The 24,088-nt window shown below is 37.4% G+C and overlaps 1 protein-coding gene across 4 annotated transcripts in view; it reads right to left on the reverse strand.

Moving 5' to 3' along the window:
* znf280d.S (zinc finger protein 280D S homeolog) overlaps positions 1-24,088 on the reverse strand; it is a 44,879-nt gene that overhangs the window by 15,471 nt on the left and 5,320 nt on the right. For 3 of the 4 annotated variants that reach the window (XM_041588314.1, XM_041588315.1, XM_041588317.1), the window contains exons 3-9: positions 16,233-16,340; positions 11,908-12,081; positions 11,682-11,797; positions 7,114-7,343; positions 6,138-6,295; positions 1,353-1,453; positions 63-209 (exon numbers count right to left, since the gene is read on the reverse strand). In XM_041588314.1, the coding sequence (XP_041444248.1) occupies positions 63-209; positions 1,353-1,453; positions 6,138-6,295; positions 7,114-7,343; positions 11,682-11,797; positions 11,908-12,081; positions 16,233-16,340 (1,034 nt within the window). The remainder of the gene's footprint in view (positions 1-62; positions 210-1,352; positions 1,454-6,137; positions 6,296-7,113; positions 7,344-11,681; positions 11,798-11,907; positions 12,082-16,232; positions 16,341-24,088) is intronic. The other variant, XM_041588316.1, reaches the window with a different exon arrangement.

Consider the following 24,088-nt stretch of genomic DNA (forward strand, 5'->3'; position numbering starts at 1 on the left):
GCAATCCTATTTACTCTACTAAAGCATATGGCAGTAGTTTTGCAGTAAAAATGTTGATTTACCTGATGTTTTATGTAGTGTTGCATATACGGTGTTCCACACTTAATAACTCTGAGGCAATATGGGCAAAGCAAACTTTTGGTATTTTCATGAGCACACCTAAAATGGCTGTCAACCTCTGCAAAAGATGATGATCTGTAATTGCAGACCTAAAAAATAAATAACCTTATGAATGTGCAATGGGTTTTGTAAATGTGCACAAATACAGGAGTATTATATTATTACTTGCAAATCAGATTACATTTTGCCTATGTAAAATACAACTACTAATCTGTACAAGCAGTACAAACCAGGATAATTCTTAAGAGAAGGAAAAGTGAAATCACTGGAGGAAGCCAGTGCTCCTGAAAACTGAACCAGACTGAATTCTTCTCAGTGAGCACCACAGAGTTATTCCTCTTCCTGTTTCTTTCCTTGCATGGGTGCGTATGCGCAGTCGAGTAAAAAGCTGAACTTTAAAAAAGTCAGTCTTTTCACTTTACTGGGCATGCATCCTCCCCGGGGTAGAGGAAGAAGAGAGTAAGAACCATGGCCCGTTGCAGTTTTCTTCTAACAGGAACAACGGTCTAGGGCAATGATCCCCAACCAGTAGCTCATGAGCAACATGTTGCTCCCCAAACCCTTGGATATTGCTCTCAGTGGCCTCAAATCAGGTAATTATTTTTGAATTCCAGGCTTGTAGGCAAGATTTGGTTGCAGAAGAACCAGATGTACTGCCAAACAAGAGTCTCCTATAGGCTGCCAGTCCACATAGAGGCTACTAATAGCCAATCACAGCCCTTATTTGGCACCACCCAGGAACATTTTTCATGCTAGTGTTGCTCCCCAACTCTTTTTAGATCTGAATGTTGCTCACTGGTGAAAAAGTTTGGTATATACAATACTGGAGGGTGCCTAACTTTGGGCATCCTCAGTGATTTTACCTTTTCCTTCTTCTTTAATCCTTTTACTTCAAAGATATTGGTAAGTATCTGCATGTAATTTACAAGTTCGATAGATACACCCCACAGTACTGCTGCTGAATATATTGGTGCATTATAAATGTTATTCATTTTCACCATGAAATCTAACAATGATTACAGTATTTAGGGCCATTAGTATTATACAGTTATAAGAACCATGCTGGCACAAAATGCACTTTGATTATTTTCTATCAGTCTTAAAGCATGAAGATCCAAATTAAGGGAAAAATGTAATTTGGAAACCGGGTTCCAAGCATTCTGTATAACAGGTCCCATACCTGTACTAAATAATGTTTTTTAACACACAAAACCATTGACTAAAGCCCTTACCTGACAAACATAGGGCATTTCACCAGGCTTGTGGTTGTCTTTCATATGTTGCAGCAATATCTGTTCTGCTTCAAAGGATAACTCACATATCTTGCAAATGGCTAAAAAAAGGGGGGGGGGGAAGAATAATTTACAATTTGAGATATACATTTTAAGGACTGTTTAGACCAATTACCAATCACAAAAATCTATTTTTTAAGAATATAAAAACTTCCATTTAAGTTAATGTTTATTAAACATCCAAAAGTCAGCTGGGAATCTGTAAATGTCAGATAGTGTTTGTGTGTTAATGACAAAATTAAATATTTTACATAAAAAAAAAGTCAAATATTCTACAATTGGAAAAAGTGGGTTAAAAATAATAATTTCTTTTCTACGCTAAATATCTGTTTACAACAGTCTTGATTTTCTGAATAGGAAGTCTGTGAGGTTCACACACTGTGTAGATAGGCTGTGCAAAATAAAAAATGCTTTCAATAGTTAGTTAGCCAAAAAAAAAGGCTGGAGTGACTGGATGTCTAACATAACAGCCAGAACACTACTTCCTGCTTTGCAGCTCTCTTGGTTTCAACTGATTGGTTACCAGGCTGTAACCAATCAGTGAATAGAGGGGGGCCACATGGGTCATAACTGTTGCTTTTGAATCTGAGCTGAATGCTAGGGATCAATTGCAAACTCAAAGAACAGTTATGTCCCATGTGGCCCCCCTTAAAGCAGGAAGTATTGTTCTGTTCTGTTAAACATTCAGTCATTCCCGCCTTTTTAGATTACATTTTTGGCTAATTAGAAACCTTTTTAATTTTCCACATCCTATCTTTTTACCCAGTTTTTATTTTTATATTGAACTGTTCCTTTAATATCGTCCCCTGGCATTTGCTAACATGGGGTCTCTCAATTGAGCAGTCCCAAAATGATCATGTGAAATCTAGAAATCTGGTATATTGGGAACAAACACAGTCCACAAGTACAGTTAGGGGAAATGTCTCTGGTTCTCCAATGGATACCACTACAGAGTCTGTTACAGGACTCATTTCAGCTGACTCATAGGCTATGCCTTAATTATGCTTTCCCTTTTATGTTTTCCCTGGCTCCAAAATAAGCAAAAATAACCAAAAATTCCTTCCCAGTATTACCTCATATATAAGGGTTTTTACCAACCCTACTGCATGACAGAAAGTACCAACTAGAACCATAGCAGTGAAATCTTGAACATTCCCATGTATACACATTTCCACTAGACTGCTCACATGGTTGACATTTACTAGACAGACTGAGCACACTGCCAGAGTATAGTAAAGCATTAACATTGCAACCCTCTATATTTACTTTACAGCGTCCCTTCGGTCTCAGGAACATGTCTTTGCAAAACACACGGGCTGAGCAAATAAGAAATGAGGTTTGGTGGTATCACGCTTCATTGGTTCAGTAGTGAGGCAGCAGGCAGCTGTTCTATGTCCAAGTTCATTGCACTGCCAACACTGTATTTGACCCTGGTCCCAGGATGAGTAACTGGGTTTAGTTTAACCTACCCCTTTTGGCCATGTTTCCGCTGTTGAATCCCTTTTTGAACCCCCTTCTCTTTCTCTTAATTAAAATGAAAAGTCTCACTGATGTGCCAGACATCTTACTATTTGTTTGTCTGGAGTGTTGTGGAGGTGCCTCTCCAAATAAATCATCCAACCAGCTATTATATATCTTTAAAGGAGTAGTTAGTTAGCCAAAAATGTAATGTATAACGGCTGGAGTGACTGGATGTGTAACATAATAGCCAGAACACTACTTCCTTCTTTGCAGCTCTCTTGGTTTCCACTTATTTCACACAGCCTATTTACCCAGTTTTTTTTACACTGAACTGTTCCTTTAAGGTCTCCTCGTCCAACCCAGCCCTGGATCTTGGTTGGAAGAGACCTGATGTACTTGTCCAATGCCACTCTCTTGGTGATCTGGGTGATTTCTCTGGCTGTAGACAGTTCTTTATTACGTGAATAATGTCATACATCTGAGATCTTGGTGGTCAATAGAAAAAATGGCCCTGCATAGTTATATTAACTCCCAGGGAAGACAGGATCTCAGCTTTCCGTTTAACATAGTCCTTGGCATCATATGCACTTAAATCATACTAGGCCTTTTGGGCTTCTACAATTAGATAGGGTGCTGTTATTTTAGCCCACTGTTTTATCAGTACCCTTTCTCTCTCTCTCTCTCTTTCTCTCTGCAACTGGCTCAAGCACAATTAGATATGCCTCAATGTATTCAGCAGTCATCTTTTGTTGAGACATCTGTACCTTTTTGCAAGCATTTAATGGTGGCTGAACAAGTCCAATGCCTGTAGTTTTCCAGACAAGGACTGTATTTCTTGCTGTAAATGACAGTTAACCTAAAGTTACTGTTCCAATGCAATTTTACTGGCATCTGTCTGTGCATTGATTTGAGACATTAGTAACCTATTGGTCTCTTGCTGATTTCGCTGTTGCATAGACATGGCTTCCTTAAGGTGGCCATACACGGATAGATCCGCTCGTTTGGCGATGTCGCCAAACGAGCGGATCTCCCTCCGATATGCCCACCTTGAGGTGGGCAATATCGGGCTGATCCGATCGTGGGCCCTAGGGCCCAACGATCGGATCCTAGCGTTCACCAAACGGGCGGTCGGATCGCGGGACCGCATCAACGAACAGATGCGGCCGCGATCCGACGGGATTTTTAATCCCATCCGATCGAGATCTGGCCGACTTTCGGCCAGATCTCGATCGGGGAAGCCCGTCGGGGGCCCCCATACACGGGCCAATAAGCTGCCGACACGGTCTGTCGGCAGCTTTTATCGGCCCGTGTATGGCCACCTTTATATTTGCTGCTGAACTCTAAGTATCCTTGTGATTGTCAATAGTTTGCTGCTGAACTCTCAACCTCAAATGTAGCTTGCTGTTGGATAACATTAGCTTGCATCAGCTGCTTTAATACAGGTATAGGGTCCCTTATCCGGAAACCCGATATCCAGAAAGCTCCAAATTACGGAATGGCTGTCTCCCATTGACTCCATTTTATCCAAATAATCCAAATTTGTAAAAATGATTTCCTTTTTTTCTGTAATAATAAAACAGTAGCTTGTACTTGATCCCAACTAAGATATAATTAATCCTTATTGGAAGCTAAACCAGCCTATTGGGTTAATTTAATGTTTTAGACTTAAGGCATGAAGACCCAAATTACAGAAAGATCTGTTATCCGGAAAACCCCAGGTCCCAAGCATTCTGGATAACAGGTCCCATACCTGTAATTACTTCACAATGCTGTTATAAACAAGTATCTGCATTTGACACACCATATTTGGGAATTCACTCAAATGTTGGCATTAGAAATAACTTAGAAAGGCAGTGACATCCAGGTTACTTTGAACAGAAATACATCTGTATTATTCAAGAGTTAAGTAACTTGTACCAGTATGTAACAAAAGTAACAGATTTTGTTAAAGGGGAACTATTTGCAAAAACTAAAAATTATTATAAGCTCCGTCATACTCAAATAAGAAACTTTCTAAATACAATCAATTAAATATTCTGCATAATTTCTGAGATAATCAAGTTTATCTTTACTATTCCTCATTCAGCATCTGTTTCTCTTCATTCTGTCTTCTTTCAGGAGTTGGGTGTCAGATATTCATTGACAGATCCAATATATCTTATGGGGGGCCTCCTTTCCTAGCAGATGTATTAGAGTTCACTCAAATAACTAATTCCAGTACAAACAAAACTGCCTTTTGCACAAATTCTGCATGTAGAGTGACATGATGTCTGGTAATTTTAATAGTGAGCTCTAATACATCTTCTAGGCAAAAGGAGCCCCCCTATAAGATTTATTGGATCTAACGGTCAATGAATATCTCACACCTAACTGCTGCATGAAAAAAACAGATGCTTAGAGAGAAATAATGACGATAGATTTGATTATTTCAGAACGTTACAGAATTTTTAATTGATTATATTTATAAAACTTCAGTATGTTCCCCTCCCCCTGGTGGTAACACTCGCAGCACCTGCACTAGTTATTAGATGCTGACTGTGAATAGAATTTATAATTTTCCTCATATGCTGGGTCTCAGAGAATTCTGGGAGATATGTATATTGTTGTATTCATTTCTAGTCTGACTTCCTTCTGTAAAATGTAAGACTGGGTAAGATTATTATACTAGGACAAGCTGATGTGTATCAGGAAATAAGCAAGCTTAAAAGTGTCTATAATGCCATATAACACAGTAATGGCTGATTTACAAATATAAGTGTTAAATCACAATGGAATTAGTAACCAATCAGCAATGAAAACAAAAATGAAAGCAAGACCAGGCCAGCAGTATAATGGGCATCCGATACATTGTAATATAATGTATTCATTTTCAATTTTACAAATATTTACATCAGTGGTAGGTTTGTATGAAAAAGTAAATCTATGTAATGAAATATCTAATACAAGTAATTTAAAAAAAAAAGAATGAAAATCTGCATAGTCATATGTAATGATCTTTTTAGTATACAATATAACACCAAGAAACATTAGAGCAAAGGAAAGTAGTTCTCTAATATAGCCAAATGCAAACTAATAAATTGTGCCAAACCCCCAAACAAATACTTTGATACTGGGCATCACAATGATTCATGCATCAATGTATGGCCTCTTTTGCTTTATACACACATAAGTTAATAGCTCTGGATTTATACTACTATGAAAATAAATGTTTGATATGTGATATAAATAGCAATTGATTTATCGTTAATCCATAAAAGTTCTTACTTGATGATTCATAGAGAGTATGTGAGCTTTCGATGTGGCACTGCAGCTGGAAAGGTGTGGGAAACTGCCGATAGCAGTGGTGGCAGGTGGTGTGGTTTTCCCAACTTTCACTGCTCTGCTTCTCAAGCTCCAAATGGTGCTTCATGTGGTTCATAAACCTAATAAAAAATACAACAGCAGTTGCAAAAAGTGCCTCAGAGACAATTAGATTCAACAGTTCTTCTTTCCTTCATCACGTGTGTTTGGTAAAGAAAAAGTTAGTCACAGATAATAAAAATATGTCAAGAAAGCTGTAAAAGATTCAAAAGACAGGTTATTATTTAATCCAGTATAGTAAAGTCAGTTTGAACTTCTGGCAACTATATCATTTTTCCCTGGAATGCTATGTGTTTGTCTCTTTAGGCTTCTCAATGAATAATATGTTCTTAATGGTTTTCATTGTTTCTATCCATATTATAGTCAGTCATCCTGTTCTCCCTTCAACTTTTTGAAGCACGTCCTTTGCAAGGAGTTTTCTCTATGTCTAGGTCTGCAGCATTTGAGGTTAGGGTTGTCACCTTTGGTGGCTTATGAACACAGACAAAGGGGACATGCAAGATGCATGTGCACCTTTAACATCATCAAGCGGGTGGTGAAAAAACAGACAAAACCCCTTGAAAAACTGGACTGGTGGCAACCCTACTTCAGGTGGAGAGTGGATCACCAGCTTTTACAGTTATGTTCCCCTGCCCCTAGGCAAAAAGCAGTGGGGTAGGAGTACAAGTGGCCCATGAATGCAGTATGGCAGGTGGTTGTCCTTTAATCTAGAGCTCCCCCCAAAAAGATAGCATTAAATGCACCCCCAAAACATTCAGCTGCTGAAAAAAAATGTTAATTCAATTCAAATTCACACATACAAAAATTAAGACCAATTACACATTAGCTATCACTGTCCACATCATAGCAAAAGTTAAACATGTTGGTAATAAGAACATACCTTATGTTGTTCTTAAGAACTTTGTGACAGATAAAACATTTGAAAGTTGTGTGGGTCTTTTTCTCCTTCTTGGTTAAGTGAAGATCTCCTCCACACCTTCCATAATAGAAATCACTAACTAACATGATCAGCTTTCCTTTTTCTGCATACGCTATCATTCTCCGTGGATTCACGGCTTTATTGTTTGCCACTCCACTAAAAAAGTGGTCCACTTTGTCAGGACAACAAAACTAGATATAAAAAGAAGAGAAAGAAAGGGAGGTAGGAAATAAATTTAAATGTGTGCCAAGTTGATCAAAATTGAATTAGACTTCCTTACTTTAGGTAATCACATAATGTATGACTGCTATGAGCAGTTCAAAAGTTTGTCCAAACTGTTAAACTTAAGTGTTTTCATCAAACTTAATGGTTTAGGCATCTCTTTGTGGCCTAGCATTTATTTAGAGCCCTCTTGAATTAGTAAGAAAATTACAGAAATAGGAAATCATTTCTTTTCCCAACGCTATAGTAAAAAAATAAATATCCAGGCAATCAACCCTATTTCATTCTAAATAGCATCAGGCTAGGGAAATATGTAGAACAGGATCTATATATTGACCCCAAATCTCTACCTTAGTGGTCATTAGACTAAGCCCTCATCTGCAGTATCAGCCCCCTCCTCTCAACAAAAGCCATACTCTATTTTGTTACATAAAGCCTATAAAAACACTTATTTTAGTAGTAGTGGGAAAGATAAAAACACCATTGGAGGGCATAGGTTCTTAAATAAATAATGACCATGCACTTGCTTGAGTTGTTTCATGCAATTTGTACTACATTGTAAATCAAAATTACATGAATATGGTAAAGTGTTGGACTAAGACAAAGAGGACTGTTGCACTGTGAATGCAAGGGTAAAATTAATTTGTGCAATCATAGCCATATTACTCGTGAGTTTAGTTTACAGTGGTGAAATTAACCCTACAATGTTAATACAATATCTAATAACAGATGCACTGGATTCGGTGCATCCTTAATAGCTTCACCCTCTCAATATGCAGGAGAATGCAGAGACTTCTCTCCAATAAATATACTCTAGTCATTCTTTAGCTCCACTATTTACCATGCAGTAACTAAAGATGCTATCAGTCAACTTTACAGTGAAACGAATACAAAAATAAAAGGGCCAGTTGTCAAATGGGAGATTTGTCGCCCATTTTAAAGACTCGTGAGAATGTAATGTAATTTACTTGCATGATTTCCAAAGTTAGCAAATGGCAAGGCATTTGGGGGGGGGGGGATTTGTCGACACAGCAGCAAATCTGTATCATGTGCGACAAATCTCCCCATGTGTCATTGCCCTAAAGGTGAACAAGTGCTGCTGACCCAAGAGAGCTTGACAAAACTCTTAAAGGGGTTTTTCACCCGCCAACACATTCTTCAGTTCAGTTGTTTTTCGGATAATTCACCAGAAATAAAGACTTTTTACAATAACATTCAACTATCTATTTGTGACTGTTTTCTCAATATTTAAGTTTAAAGTTAAATTTTTCCCTTTCCTATGTCTTTCTGAAGCAGCTTTGGGGGGGGGGGGGTCAGATACGCTGTAAATTGTTCTAAATTGATACATTAAGTTGATATGATATCTTTGTCCCTGCTAAGCATAATCCCTTATTTTTATTAAAGGCAGCTGTTATAATTGATACAATAGATGCTAATATTACACAGATGCTGCTGAGAAATGTACCAACTAAATGAAGCAAATTGATACAATTTAGACTCTGCATCTGGATTACTGAGCTGCCAGACAAACACTAGAGACAGGAACATTAAACATTAATTTTGGGAAACGGTAAAAAATGGAAAGCAATTGAAAAAAGTCTTTATGTCTGCTGAATAGTCTGAAAACAACTGAACTGAAAAGTGTTTGGACGGTGAACAGCCCCTTTAAGTACATAGATTGACATGCAGTGGAATTAGGTCAGGAATAATCTTATGCTCATTGCTCATTTTATTCATCAAAAAGTATCTGAAGGTACACTACCTCTCTAATCATTGATTTGGTTAAATTGCAGTACACATCTCTTAAATGGTTAAGATGTCACTAGAATCAAGATGCATCAAGTTCCCTAGGGACTAGCCTAGTCAAGATAATGTTGATTCCGTAACCCCTGCAATCTCCTGAGTTAAAGGACTTACTCCTAGTTAATACTCTAACACTTATATACAGGTATGGGACCTGTTATCCCGATGCTCGGGAGCTGGATTTCTGGATAACGAATCTTTCTGTACTTTGAGAGAGAGAGAGATATTTATTCTTATATATTTTTTTATATATTTATTATAATTTAATAATTGAAATTTCTAAAACAAATATCTTCTCCAGAAGCTCTAACATTTACAGTAGAATCACCATTTTACGTTTTTCAGAGGACCAGAAAAAAATGGTGTAAAATCCAGGAAAATTTAAAATTGGGGAAATGTATTATGCATAATATATAGGTGGGACCACAAAACAACAATGTAAAATGAGGGAAAACTTAAAATCAGGGGATGTAAAATTGAAGTTTCACTGTATATACATACTGTATGCATGCAATAATTGTAGAGCTTAAGAGGGCTGATTTCCACATCATATAATCTACATAAGACATAATTGAGACATGAACAAGTAAACAAGACCTTAAAGAATAAGTAAACCTTTTTTTCTCTCTCTAAAATTACTCAGATTAACATATCTTTCCCTCTGCATTCATATTGCTTTTCTCTGTTACAGCCAGTTCAAAAGCAGCCCTTTTAGTTACTTCCTTGTCTAGCATTAAAGGAATGTAACACCAAAAAATTATACTGTTGCCCTGCACTGGTAAAACTAATCAATTTGCTTCAGAAACACTACTATAGTAGTAGTAACAGTTCATATAAACAAGCTGCTGTGTAGCAATGGTGGAAATTGAAAAAAGGCTATATGGCACAGGTTAAATAGTGGATAACAGATAACAACATGTTCTATAGAGCTTATCTGCTATCTGATGTATAGCCTGAGCATTTTATCATTTGAATGGCTGCCCCCATTGCTACACAGCAGCTTATTTATATAAACAACAGTAGTGTTTCTGAAGCAAACACAGCAGTTTTACCAGTGCCGGGCAACATTGCATTTTATTTTTATTACTTTAAAACACATTCATTTTTGATTACTGTTCCTTTAAAGGAGTAGGAAAGGCTAAAAATAAGTAAGCTTTATCTAAAAGGTCTATATAAATACATCAGTAAACCCTCAAAGTAATGCTGTTTGGAGTCCTCTGCCAAAATAAACACAGAATTTCTTTCCTTCTATTGTGTATACATGTGCTTCTGTATCAGACTTCCTGTTTTTAGCATAATCTTCCAAGGCTAGGGCTTTAGCATGCTCAGTTTGCTCCTCTCTCTCTCTCTCCTCCACCCTCCCTCCTCCCCTTCCCTGCTGATATCAGAACCCAGAGCTAGGAGTGAGCAGGGAGAGACTCCAGCAGGAAGTGATGTCACACCAAGCTAATATGGCAGCTGCTATCCTAAACAAACAGAGAGAGATCCTAGAGCTGTTTATTCAGGTATGGTAAAGCAGTCTGCAGAATAAGTGTTGTGTTATAGTTTGCACTATTGTGGCACTATCTATTGGCAATAACCTATTTCAGTAGTTTTCCTTCTCCTTTAAGCTCCTCTGCTTTTGATTTCCGAGCACTCCTTCTTTCAACTACTGAAGACTGAAGCCCTCCAATAGGTGCCTACTTCACATGCCTGATTTCCATTGGAGCAAAGGCATTGAGCATGTCCAGTAGGCACCTCTTTCAGGTCTTTATAGTTAGCGAGAGAGGGGTGCTCAGAGGGAGAGGAACTCCATGCTAGACATGGAAGTAACTAAAGAAGCTGCAGTTGAACTGGCTGCAATAGAGAAATGAATACAATCTAAATGCAGAGAGAGAGATATGTTATTCTGGGGTCCGTTTTGTAGTCATTTTAGTGGATTAAAACCAAAAAAAAAGCTTACTTATCCTTTAAATAAAATAAAAGAAAGGGAATACTAAGGAACCCACACCAAGTAACAATGAGCTATGGGTGGAATGAAAAATGTTCAGACTGGTACATTTCACGTGTGCTTCTCAGCTAGACATTCTGTCCAATAAACCACTACTGCCAAATGCACAAATAAACACATGATGGTTTTGGTTTAATGCCCAGTATAAATGATTTTGTATGTAATTTTGATTATATAACTAATTGCATATTGCTTATATGGCAATTATTGTTAAATGATATTTAAACATATTTAATGTCCCACCACATGGAAAAAGTTATTGTCTTAAATCTAATGATGTCTTGACCTAAATTAATCAGCCTTCATTGGTTTGTATAATGGTGTACACCCTTTTTCAGGCCACCATTGACCTAAAATTTTTAGCTGTGTCTTCCTATCCAATATAAATACAAATATAGGTGATGTTCCAGAGGCAAATTTAAATGGATCCTTTCTTACTTTATATCATCTATCCAAGGTTTTCAACAACCAAAAAATGGAGTCTGTAGATAAACAATGTGATTAGACTTTTTACCTTCATATGCTTTCTCAAAGGTTCCAAAAGATTGAAATGTATGTTGCATTTTGGGCATGCTCGAGGAAAAGGTGGCCCGTGTTTCGGTGTTGTTCCTGAACTGGTCCCTGCATTTACTAGCAACAGACAAAATATAATATTTCTCGTAAGACCCAGAGTCTTCCTTAGAAGCATATATATTCAAATAACAATTCACACGCAAGCCCTTTTCTAAAAGCTATATTACCTTTTGTAGGGGAAGACTGTGGCAATGTGGGTGACTTCACTGATGCTGGTAAATCAGTCAATCTGCTGCTGCATTCATTCTCTCCATTTTTTGTTTTTTTTGGTGAATCATCGGAAATCTCAATTTGAGCTGTGCGTTTCTCTGTTATTGTGATGTTACTCCGCCCAATACTTGCTTAAAATACAGAGAGAAGTGCTTAGGATTTAAGAAAACTTAAAGCAATGTCAAACAGTGCTGTTATTGAAGACTTCAAAGTATTGTTAGTTTTGTTCTGCAATAATTAACCATTATTTCTCACAAACAATATCCATGTGAGTACACTGGTACTTGCATGGATATTTATCTGATGTAATATGTACTTATGCCTGAAATGCACATTTAAAGGTAGTCTATTGATACACTTAAGAAGGTATTTCTATATCTGTCTTTAAAATTTGCACTGAAGGAAACTGTTTCAATATCTACTCAAAAGGAAACCATAGGGATAATCCCCTGCAAATAAAGTATATACACTAGTGGAACCTAAATTACCTGCATAATAACAAGCTGGCATGGTATATGGTCATTTCACTTAGATAATAAATAAAATAAATCAAAAGCATAATTATAAATATAGGCCTAATTCCTTATTCTTGTCAAATAAAAAACATTCAGTGACAATTCACCATTATAAAGATCTCTAGATACTACTCAACTACCACTACATTCTGAAATTGCACAATTGTTCTCGCTAGAATGTAACAGCTATGCTGGCAAACTATTTTATATATATACTATAGAAAAACAAAGAATTGTACCTGCTATGGAACAACAAATTCCCTTAACACTCTCCATAGAGAGTATAAGAGAAATATAAAAAGCCATCAGCACATAAATCTCTAGTTTTTGTTTTCTACCAAAAGTTGATCCTCTGTGGTTTTACATTTCTGACACTTTCCTATCATGTTCTCTTCACAGAGTTTTAGCTATATTTTACAAGTTTAATTTGGGCCACCCTGAGAAATGAGTTACTAGAATTTGAGTTACTCAAACTAAAACTAAACACAGTACCTTCTACGACTTTTAGTGATTTTATGTATCAACAAAGAATACATATCAAGCTTTAGTTTTCACACTGAAGTGACCAATATATGTCAAGGCTGAAATGTGCTTCAGCATATTGTATGGACTACATACCTTGATGCTGGATCATTATTATTATTTAACATGCTAATGTTCATAATGTGTACTTTGTTACAAATCAATTGTTATTTTCAGATTCTAAGCATCAATAATCAGAAACAGATCTGAGCACAGCCTACACCCTTTTAGCCACTGAGAATTCCATAATTAACAAAAAACTACAATAAACCATCCTAATGCTAAAAAAATGAAGTGGCTTGAGTTCAGCTTGTACCTTCAAAAAAAATGAACAAAATTTTAAAGGAACAGTAACACCAAAAAAATTTAAGTCTGACAATATAATGTACTGTTGCCCTGCACTTGAAAAAAATGGTGTCTTTGCTTCAAAAATACTAGTATAGTTGATATAAACAAGCTGCTGTGTAGCCATGGGGGCAGCCATTCAAGCACAGGATAAACAGTAGATAACAGAAGTTCTGGAGAATCCCATTGTTTACTATAAAGCAGTGATCCCCAACTAGTTGCTCCTGAGCAACATGTTGCTCAACAACCCCTTGAAAGTTGCTCCCAGTGGCCTCAAAGCAGGTTCTTATTTTAGAATTCCTGGTTTAGAGACAAATTTTGGTTGCATAAAAACAGATGCACTGCCAAACAGAGCCTCCTGTAGGTTGCCAGTCCACATAGGGACTACCAAATGGTCCAACAGCACTTATTTTGCACCACCAAGAAACATTTTTCATGCTTGTGTTGCTCCCCCACTCTTTTTAGACCTGAATGTTGCTTACCGGTAAAAAAGTTTGGGGACCCCTGCTATAGAGCCTGTTTATTATCTGCTGTGTATCCTGTGCCTTTTCTCTTTTTTCAACTTTGAATGGCTGCCCTCATAGCCACAAATCAGCTTGTTTATACAAACTAATGTAGAGTTTCTGAAACAAACACACCAGCTGCACCAGTGCAGGGCATCAGTACATATTATCATACCTTCCAAACTCTTTTCTCAGTTCAGGTGTTTTCAGATAGTTCACCATAAACAAAGACTTTTTCCAATGCTTTCCACCATTTATTTTTTACCATTTTCCCATTAAGTTTAAAGTTTAATTTTCCTGTATCCAGTGTTTCAGTCTGGCAGCTCAGTGATCCAGGAGCATCTGATCACAGATACAATTCACTACATTTATCTGATACAATTAGTTACATTTCTCAGCAGTATCTGTGGAATATTAGTTACTATTGTATGAATTCAGCTGCCTTTAATGAAACTTGGGATTCTGCTCAGCATGGCCAAAGATAACAAATGTATCAATTTAGAACAGTTAAAGAGTCCGCGACCCCTTCCCCCAGAGCTACTTTAGAAGGTGAAAAATGAAACTTTACACTTCAATATTATAAAAATGGTCACAAATAAAACGGAATTGGAAAAAGTCTTTATTTCTGGTGAACAGTCTGAAACCAACTGAACTGAAAAAAGTTTTGAAGGTGAACAAACCCTTTAAAAATCATAAATGTTTTGGTGTTACTGTTCCTTTAAGTTTATAGTCGTTTCAGTTTAATCATAATTCAAGTAGACATTTTTTACCAAATGTATCTTACACATGGATGTGTATCTTACCATCCAAGAATTTAAGACAATATTTTAAGAAATCAAAGGGTAGTTGGGACACAAATTATGCACATCGTTTTCATTACTATTTACTTATTTCCACAAGAAATTAATTGAAGGAGAATTAAGACGACCCTCCGGTTTGCCATTCCCCCTGGAACTACTAGGCCGCATCTCTTTTTCTATTGGTCTAATACAATGGCTTCCCTGAGCATAGGTGCAAGCCATAGATGAAGGTAGTTAAGATAAAATATTAGGAAATATAATTCCTTAAATATAAGGAAAACTGGATCTTGACTTGAGGAACTGAGCTTTCATTTGAAGCAGTGAAGAAGGTTCATCGTGGTGAGAGCAATGAGGTAGTGGAATCCCCTGCCAGGTAATGTCTTGATGGCAGACTCTCACAATGACTTTTAGGTCAGATTTTTTCTGTTCTGACTTTTAAAGGGGAAAAACAAAATATTTTCACAGACAAAAAACTTTTTCGAGGTTTATTAAACTCTGATAGTGTTATAAGTCCGGTTAAAAAGTACCGTACTCCAATTCAGAGTTCATCTAGAAGTCAATGGCAGATGTCCCATTGATATCTTGATCTGTGATGGGTTCCGTTCAATAATTCAAATGTTTTGTGGTTTTCTGGTGTAAAATCCAATAAAGTTGCAGGTTTGATTGTATCTATTTTTTTTCCCCACAAGAGATTTTCGGGAAAAAATATTGATAAATAGGAGGGAAAAGTATTGCAATTTTGGTCGGAATCGTTTTCAGAAAATAGTGAGAACTTTTCGGATTTTGATAAATAACTTGGATGGTTTATTGAAGCATAATATCCAAGGCTATAGTAATCTCAAGATCTACAGTATAGGTATTAGTTTATATATAAGTGTATACAGTCAATGTAGATAGTTCTGTATATGTATGTGTACATATATGCGCTTGGGTTCATTTGGTTCATTTCTTAACCCAAATTTAACTATGTTGATCAATTTGGACTATAACTTGACTGGCAGGCTTAAAAAACCCAAATAAACAATAAAAAACCCTATGTGTACCTTCTTATGTATATTCTCTGTAAAACTGTAAGCTGAGCCAGTACAAACCTTATATACACTTGAGGGAAAATTCTACATTCAGCAAATTATTTTTAACAATGCTCATGTTATTTATGCTTATGTTAACCTAATTATTTGAACCCCACAAAATGGGGGTCTATGCATAAAAGTCTTTGTAATTCCTAAACTGCTTAAACCCCTTCAATTGAAGCTGAAAAATACAGGTATGGGATACAGTATCTGGAAACAAGTTATCCAGATAGCTCTAAATAACAGAACACCGTCTCCCACATTTTAAACAAATAATTACAAATTCTGAAAAGAGATTTCAGTTTAATGTGACCTTGCACTTAATCCTAACTAAGCAGCAAAACCCCATATTAGTGAGCCAAATTACATACGAAATCTCCAAATTAACACCTGAAAGTTTTCCTTATAAAAAGGCTCTTTAATAAAAATAAAAAAAAGATAAAAAGTTTTTTGGGAGCAAATGCAAAAAATGTAACTGGTTCAGGCTGTGCAGTAATATATACAATAATACAAATAATACAAACCTGTAGCACTGAGAGGATGTGCATCCTGATACTGTGTTAATGTTGTGCTTGGTTGTAAAGTATACATTACATTTGTAGAATTGCTGGGGGCGAATTCACAATAAAACCCTGTAAAATATGAAGGAAATTTGACCTTTTAAAAAAATAGATAACACTAAATTAACCCAAAAGTAGGGATGCACGGAATCCAGGATTCGGTTCGGGATTCTGCCTTTTTCAGCAGGATTCGGCCAAATCCTTCTGCCTGGCCGAACCAAATCCTAATTTACATATGCAAATTAGGGTTGGGGAGGGAAATGATGTGACTTTTTGTTACAAAACAAGGAAGTAAAAAATGTTTCCCCTTCTCCCCCCTAATTTGCATATGCAAATTAAGTTTCGGATTCGGTTCGGTATTCAGACGGATCTTTCGCAAAGGATTCAGGGGTTCGTCGAATCCAAAATAGTGGATTCGGTGCATCCCCACCCAAAAGACAAATCAGAATACTAAGCTTTCAAAAAACTAAAAAAAAAACTGCCCAAATGCCAAGAATTTCATATATATCAATCCCACTTTTGCTGAATCCCTATTTACACAGGGAGGAAATGATAGGGTGGAGATATTGTTCAAATTAGTGCTTCGTCCTATGTGAACATCACAGCCCCCAAATGTTAGCATAGCACACTGTGAACCCCAAAAAATTGACAGGGCTTCTTTAAAAAGTAGAAATGGTTTGGGGAGTGTCTAGCTGCACCTGGGTATGGTCAGGACAAAATATGACATGGTCTAAATTATTGCTCATTTAACAATTCAAATAATGGGAGGTATAAGGGAAAATATTAGGTGAGCAGAAGGGCAAGATTCTGATTCTGTGTAATGAATGACCTAGGGGAATCAGATTGGCAGATTAAAGGGCAAGTCAATCCCAAAATAAACACTTGCGTAATATATAAATGTACATTTATTACAGATCTTCAGTGATTAAAGTTATTGGTAAAAACATTTGCTTTTGAAGCAGCATTTGCTTAACTCCTGCTTGTTATTTTGTAAACAATGTTGAAATGTTTCCCAGCAAAGACAGGTCTGTTAATCAGATGTCTTGTATCAACAGTCTGAACCAATAGGGTAGAGAATATAAAGGGACAGCTAAATACTGTTTTCAATAGCAATACATACAAATATAAAATTAACTTAACCATAAAAGAATTGTAATGAATCTATATTGCAAAGTTCTCTTTTATTAGGAAACAAAATATTTTTTTGGGTTGACATCTATCTCAAGCTCTCCCATCTTCTCTAATTATGACGTGAAATCCATATTTATATACATGCAGCTTCAACAAACATTTTATAAACAAAATATAAAAGTGATACCGACACGTTCCTATAAAAATCATAGGAACATGTCAGTATCAAGTATTTGCTGCACTCTGAGTAGTTCCCCTCAAAGCCGCCCCCAGCGCTGTGAACCTTTGTGAAGCCAACCTTCTGACACTGCTAACTGATCTTCTGCCTTGCTTTTGTGACGCTGAGCTGGGGGCTGAGCGATCCTTCCATAGGCTGAAGTCCTGTTTTCATTCGTAACAGCCTATAGAAGGTTTGTGCCGCCCCCAGCCCAGCGTCACTCAAACAACACAGAAGATCTTTTAGCAGTGTTGGAAGGTCGGGTCAACGCAGGTTCGTAGGGCGGCTTTGAGTGGGAACTATTCCAGGTGCAGCAACTACTTGATACAGACACGTTCCTACTAGCGATGTGCAGGTTGAGAATTTCTCGACCCGCCCCCTCCCGAACTGTACCCGGACTGGGCCCGCTGCCCTCTTTTTATAGTCTACAAATTCCGGTGCTGGTAGCCGGCAGTAGCAGGCCGCGACCTTGGGACTTTTGGGACTTGAAGTGCCTTTGCATTCCAGAAAATCTGTGCATGAAAAGTTATGAGTCCCAGAATCTATCACTTGCATTACACTCTTCACGAGTTCAAGAGGGGTTGGAAATTAGTTTTTACAAGGATTTTTTATTATAGAATACACAAGAGCCTTGAATATCTTGTCAATTATGTCTTTAAAACAGTGCTTAAGTGTGGTAATCAGGTCAAACTCTTCCTCCAACAACCAAACTTGGTGTCACCAGTAAAAATTGGTGTATATTGATGCAATTTCTGTTATAGGACTGCTTGAAACTTGTGTATTATAATTTGGTATTGACTATGAAGATTTTCATTCATCCAGGTCATGGTATATCTAGTATAGGTCAATCTAAAAACAACTGGACTTGCTGAGTAATCAATGAAGACTTTTCACTACTCATCCGAGCAGCTTCTTCAATTCAACTGACTGGTGTGGGAAGTTTTCGGCATATAAACTCATCCACTAATCCAATCACAATGGCACATTGTAACTCTTCAAAGAGGTGACATCTGAAGAAATTCACAGAGGTGTTGACTCCCACACCAACAGTTGAACTGAAGAAGCTGCTCGGATGAGTAGTGAAACGTCTTCATTGATTACTCAGCAAGACCAGTTTTTAGATTGACCTATACTAGATATAATTTGGTATTCCACCCCCATTAAAAAAAGAAAGAGATTAGAAGTGTATATACACACCATACACACATATATCTATTATTATTCTTATTTTATAAGTTTGAATATTGTTTAATGCACCTTTTCTAATTGAATAAGCTCTTGTGAAGAAAGGGGTATATTCCCTCTATTTGTGGCCACTAACTAATTAAAGGGAGGAAATGCAAACATTTTTTAAATTACCTTGTTCAGAATAACAGGCTGTGCAGTAATAGTGGCAACTGGTCTGAGAGCAGGTTGAACGGTTGCAGGGAATGTAATGTTTTTACATGCTGGCTGTGCATTTGAAGAAACAGCTACAGATCTACTGACAGGCTGGAGGATTGTTGGGCTTAGCCTGGATGACTGATGTGATGGCAAACATCCTGTAAGTGGCCCCTTTATTGGCTCTGGAGAGCCAGCAGGTCTTGGCAGTGGCTGGACAATGGCAGAACTAGTGGCTGGTCTAGATACAGGCTGATATATGGTGTTAACTGGCTGAGCACCTGTGATTCCAGTAGATGCTGTCTTATAGTGGTTGTTAGAAGGACGAAATGAAGCAGTGTTTCCTACAAAGTTAGCTATAGGTAAAATAAAGAAACATAAAGCTCTGCTATAAGTAAGGTTACTACCTCTGTCCGGTGTTCCATTTTCAACACATGGAAATTAATTAGGTTTAGTTACTTGTGCATTATCTGTTAAAAAACAGAATATTAAAAAAATGACAGTGCTCTCAAAGGGATATGGTCATCATACTTCACATACTGACAAAGGGTGGCTTGTATAGGTATGGGAGCCATTATCCGGAAACCAGTTATCCAGAAATCTCTGAATTACAGAAAGGCCGTCTCATTCCTACACATATACATGTATACCAAAACAATATACAGATATTTGGCTATGGACACAGGTGGAGAATCCTCTGCCCGGCCGCTCACCTTCTCTATGCAGGCAGGGTGAATTTCATCTTAAAATGCTAAATGTTGTGTTTCGGTGCCCAGAATCTGTGCGTCTGCCTGCACCCAAGCTGACACAATGCTTCACAGTGTAGGCAGAGCAGGAAGAGATTCTCGCCCTGTGTTTCTCCGCAGCCAAAATATGAAATCTTCTGGCCCTAACCTTAAAGTGTCAGCACAGCCCCTTGATCAACAAGAGTTCAGTGAATAGGGCTTGTGCCAAACATACTTTTTTGTCCATTGTTACCTGTGTTTACTGTTATTTCTTGATCTAAACAGGCAACTTGTTTAGTTTATAGGGGAAATAATTAGATTTCTGGTGCACAGATAATGCCTTTTCATAATGGGCTCCTGCTAACAAAATAGTTACAATTTGGGCCTGCAACAAATCTCTTCTGTGGATGATTAGTTTCCCACATATGTTTTCCCACCTGCGATAAAGCGATTCACTGGTGTTAAAACAAATGCAGCTCTTTGGTTCTGCCAAAGTCACCCGAAGTTGCCACAGGAGGAAACTTTAGAAAAACAAAATGACACATATGTTTTACCATCGGAGATTCACTTTATTGCTGAAAAGAAAGCATTTGGAGGAGATTACTCGCCAGCAGAAGAGCAGATTTGTCAAGTGTAACTAATCTCCTCATGAGTCATTGCCCTAAAGGGGAAAATTAGGTGGTTATATTCTGGTATACTAATTTGCTACCTCTAATGGACAATGCATTCAATAGCTTCAAGTTCGATCTGTAGCAGAATTTTCTCTGCCACCAGAGAAAACAATCAACACCTTTTCTGCGCAAACAAATGCACACACTTTGCGGCTAAGGGCTCTTATAATGATCATCTGTTCATGCCATGCCAGGTGTTTATAATAAACACAAAGTGTGTCACCCTGTGCTACCCTTTCTCTGGCAGTTGGTGCAGAAAAAATTTACCACAGGCAACAACAACAAAAACAGAAATGTGAATCTCTAATGTGGCAAACATTATTTTAAATCAGTAGCTACGAGATTTGGCAAACCGTGCATGTTATATGCATTAAGTATAATAAAAACAATTTTATATATATATATATATATATATATATATATATATATATATATATATATATATATATATATATATATATATATATATATAGGATCCGTTATCTGGAAACCTGTTATCCAGAAAGCTCCATATTATGGAAAGGCCATCTCCCATAGACTCCATTTTATCCAAATAATCAAAATTTTTAAAAATAATTTCCTTTGTTGATGTAATAATAAAACAGTACTTTGTACTTGATCCCAACTAAGATAGAATTAGTCCTTACTGGAAGCAAAACCCAGCCTATTGGGTTTATTTAATATTTGTGAATTTCTAGTAGACAAGGTATGAAGATCCAAACTACGGAAAGATCCGTTATCTGAAAACCCCCAGATCAGGAGCATTCTGGATATCAGGTCCCATACGTGTGTGTGTGTAGCCAACGTGACCTTTCGGTCTAAATTCTTGCAGGTGTATGTAGTATGTATGTACATATACATACATCTTAGGTAAGCTATTCCCTGCCCCTGACTGCAAGTGATTATTACCCCACCCCCACAGGCTGTCAAAGTCACCCCCCATCACCACCTTGTACCAAGTAAAGTGATGCACTCTTGGAATGGAAGTCATTTCTAATTCACCCCTCTCCTTCTTGGTAAAACTGGAGTTCCAACTCTTTATCATGTCCCTTCTTGCATTATATTCTGCACTGGGACTGTAGGGGGTGGACAAGATGTAAGTGACTGACAAGTGATCCAATCAGCAGGCAGAATTGGTGTCCTCAGAAGAAGGGGTGAATCAGGCAAGAAAAATGTTTTTAAAGTGTTGGATCGGATGTGAACTTAGAAGAGGCCGTGTGAGGATGCAGCTGTGCTCAGAAAAGCAGAAAGAATTCCAACTACAGAGTGCATTGTTTTTATTTGGAACAATGTAAAAGTGAAATGAATATTACATTTGGAATTGTCTCCACAGATGGAAAAATGCCAATGAAGAAAACACCAACATGGCTCTGAGCTGCAGGTGCAGGCAGCTATTGACATGCAGCCATTGCACAGACAGGGTCAATATGGGCCCAAATATGCAAACCTGAAGTTTTATTATGCCTAAATCCAACCACTGTGAAAAGGAGAGCTTGTTGCAATTAAAGTCATAGGTAGAATTCACAAACGTGTAGATGACATTTTATGGAGAAAAAAATTTATTAATACAAGGTGTGAATGCAACCTCCACATTCACAAACAAAATCTTTCAAACTTCCAAATAAACAGCCCCTTTTCATTACTTGGTGAAAGAAAGACAGTTTACAGACACTTATAAATATGTTCTTTAAAATTCCAAAAGTGGAGGAAAAACACAAAATGAACAACATTTTCTCCTGACAGTCGACCCCCTTTCCTCAGCTCAGCTTTGTTTGCTTCAATCTCCATCCACCTGGTATTTCCTCCATTGGAGTTTTATTAACAGCAGATAGAGATAATGCTAATTATGACATTAGCCTGAACTTTGGTAAATGTTTCTCTATATTTATTTTAAGTACCTCATTATAGCAAGCACTCATCAAGCTGGAGTCAGGTAAAGCAACCCTATATGTGTATTTATAACTTCATTTGTAAAGTGCTGTTAAGGAGCATCAGAACTGCACAATGCATGAAAACCCTGTTAAAGTATTTTAGTAACAGAACCTAACAAATCTAAATAGTGTATTGGAGCAATATAGCAATACAAATTCAGGAAGCTTGCTTATAGCTACTGGGTTTTAACGTACATAAGCCAAAATACATGCGCTTGTACAGCATCAGAACCAGGGCCATTTCAGGCTGTTATGCCGCCCCATCCCTGCCCATCATGCTTACCTCATGATCGATGACAGGGGTCCTGGGGGGGGCACATCGCTAGCGCAGAGAGCGAAATTGCAGAATTTCCTGTTCTATAACCAGAAATTCAGCTCTTAAAGTTACAAGGGGCGGCTTTTTGCTCCCCTTGCCTCATGGCAGAAACGCCCCTGATCAGAACCTGAGTTAGGCCAGACTCTATATGCACAGTTAAATTCTTCACTGAGTGTTCTTTTAAAGTGGACCTGTCACCCAGACATAAAAAGCTGTAAAATAAAAGTCCTTTTCAAATTAAACATGAAATCCAAATTATTTTTTTTATTAAAGTGTTCATAGCTGATTCACTTATTTAAAAATATCAGCTGTCAATCAACTATTGGCTGCCCCTCCTCTATGCCTTAGGAATAGAGGTGGGGCAAGCAATTACTTTCACTTTCCATTGAGTACTTTCAAGATGTCACTGTACTCCTCACATTCCCCCCGTTCTCTTAACCATTTAATTGTGTAACCAGTGCATGGGGATGGACATCAGATTCCCCATTCTGGTGCACAAACAAGGTTTGCCTTAATAACAGTGTTCACAAAATGGCTCCTGCCTGCTTGCTATAATTATGAGTTCACAGACTGATGGAAACAAGATTCAAATAATTTATACAGTGTAATTAAAGTTAATTTTGCTTGACTAACATGATAAAATAGGATTTGACAAAATCATTAAATGTGCCTGGATGCAGAAACAGCAAAATTCTCCATACATGTCCAAAAGGATCCGCACTCACAGGACTTATAAAAGACGTGTCGGCCCAAACAAAGGCCTTTCTCAAAGTGATGTGGATTTTACACAATTTTTTTCTGGTCCCCTGAAAAACGTAAAATGGGGGTTTCTAGTGTGTGTGTGTGTGTGTGTGTGGGTCCTGTGCGGACCGAAACGCGCTGGTATGTGGTTATAGTAATAAAAGACTATTTTTTTCTTTAAATAATATGATGCCGTGAGTGCTTTCTACAGTTTGAATTTAATTACTTTTGTGAGCACCCGGCAATTGACTCGATGAGTGGTGAGTGCCAATAAATGCGACATAATATGCGATACTTGTACTATGTATTGGCATTCACCAAATTATGAGCATTAGCCAAGTGCTGACCAAACAATAGGTATATGCACCACTGAAAGCACACACGGTCACTGTATGTAGAGAAAATTCACCAATCTTTATTACATCTAGTTCAGATTTACATGTTTCGATCATCAGGATATATAGATATATATATTAGGGATGCACCGAATCCACTATTTTGGATTCAGCTGTTGATCCCAACTAAGATATAATTAATCCTTATTGGAAGCAAAACCAGGCTATTGGGTTTATTAAATGTTTAAAAGAATTTCTAGTAGACTTAAGGCATGAAGACCCAAATTACGGAAAGATCCGTTATCCGGAAAACCCCAGGTCCTGAGCATTCTGGATAACAGGTCCCATACCTGTATGTGTGTGTGTGTATATA

The sequence above is a fragment of the Xenopus laevis genome, chromosome 3S, assembly GCF_017654675.1.
Source record: "Xenopus laevis strain J_2021 chromosome 3S, Xenopus_laevis_v10.1, whole genome shotgun sequence".
Lineage (NCBI taxonomy): Eukaryota > Metazoa > Chordata > Amphibia > Anura > Pipidae > Xenopus > Xenopus laevis.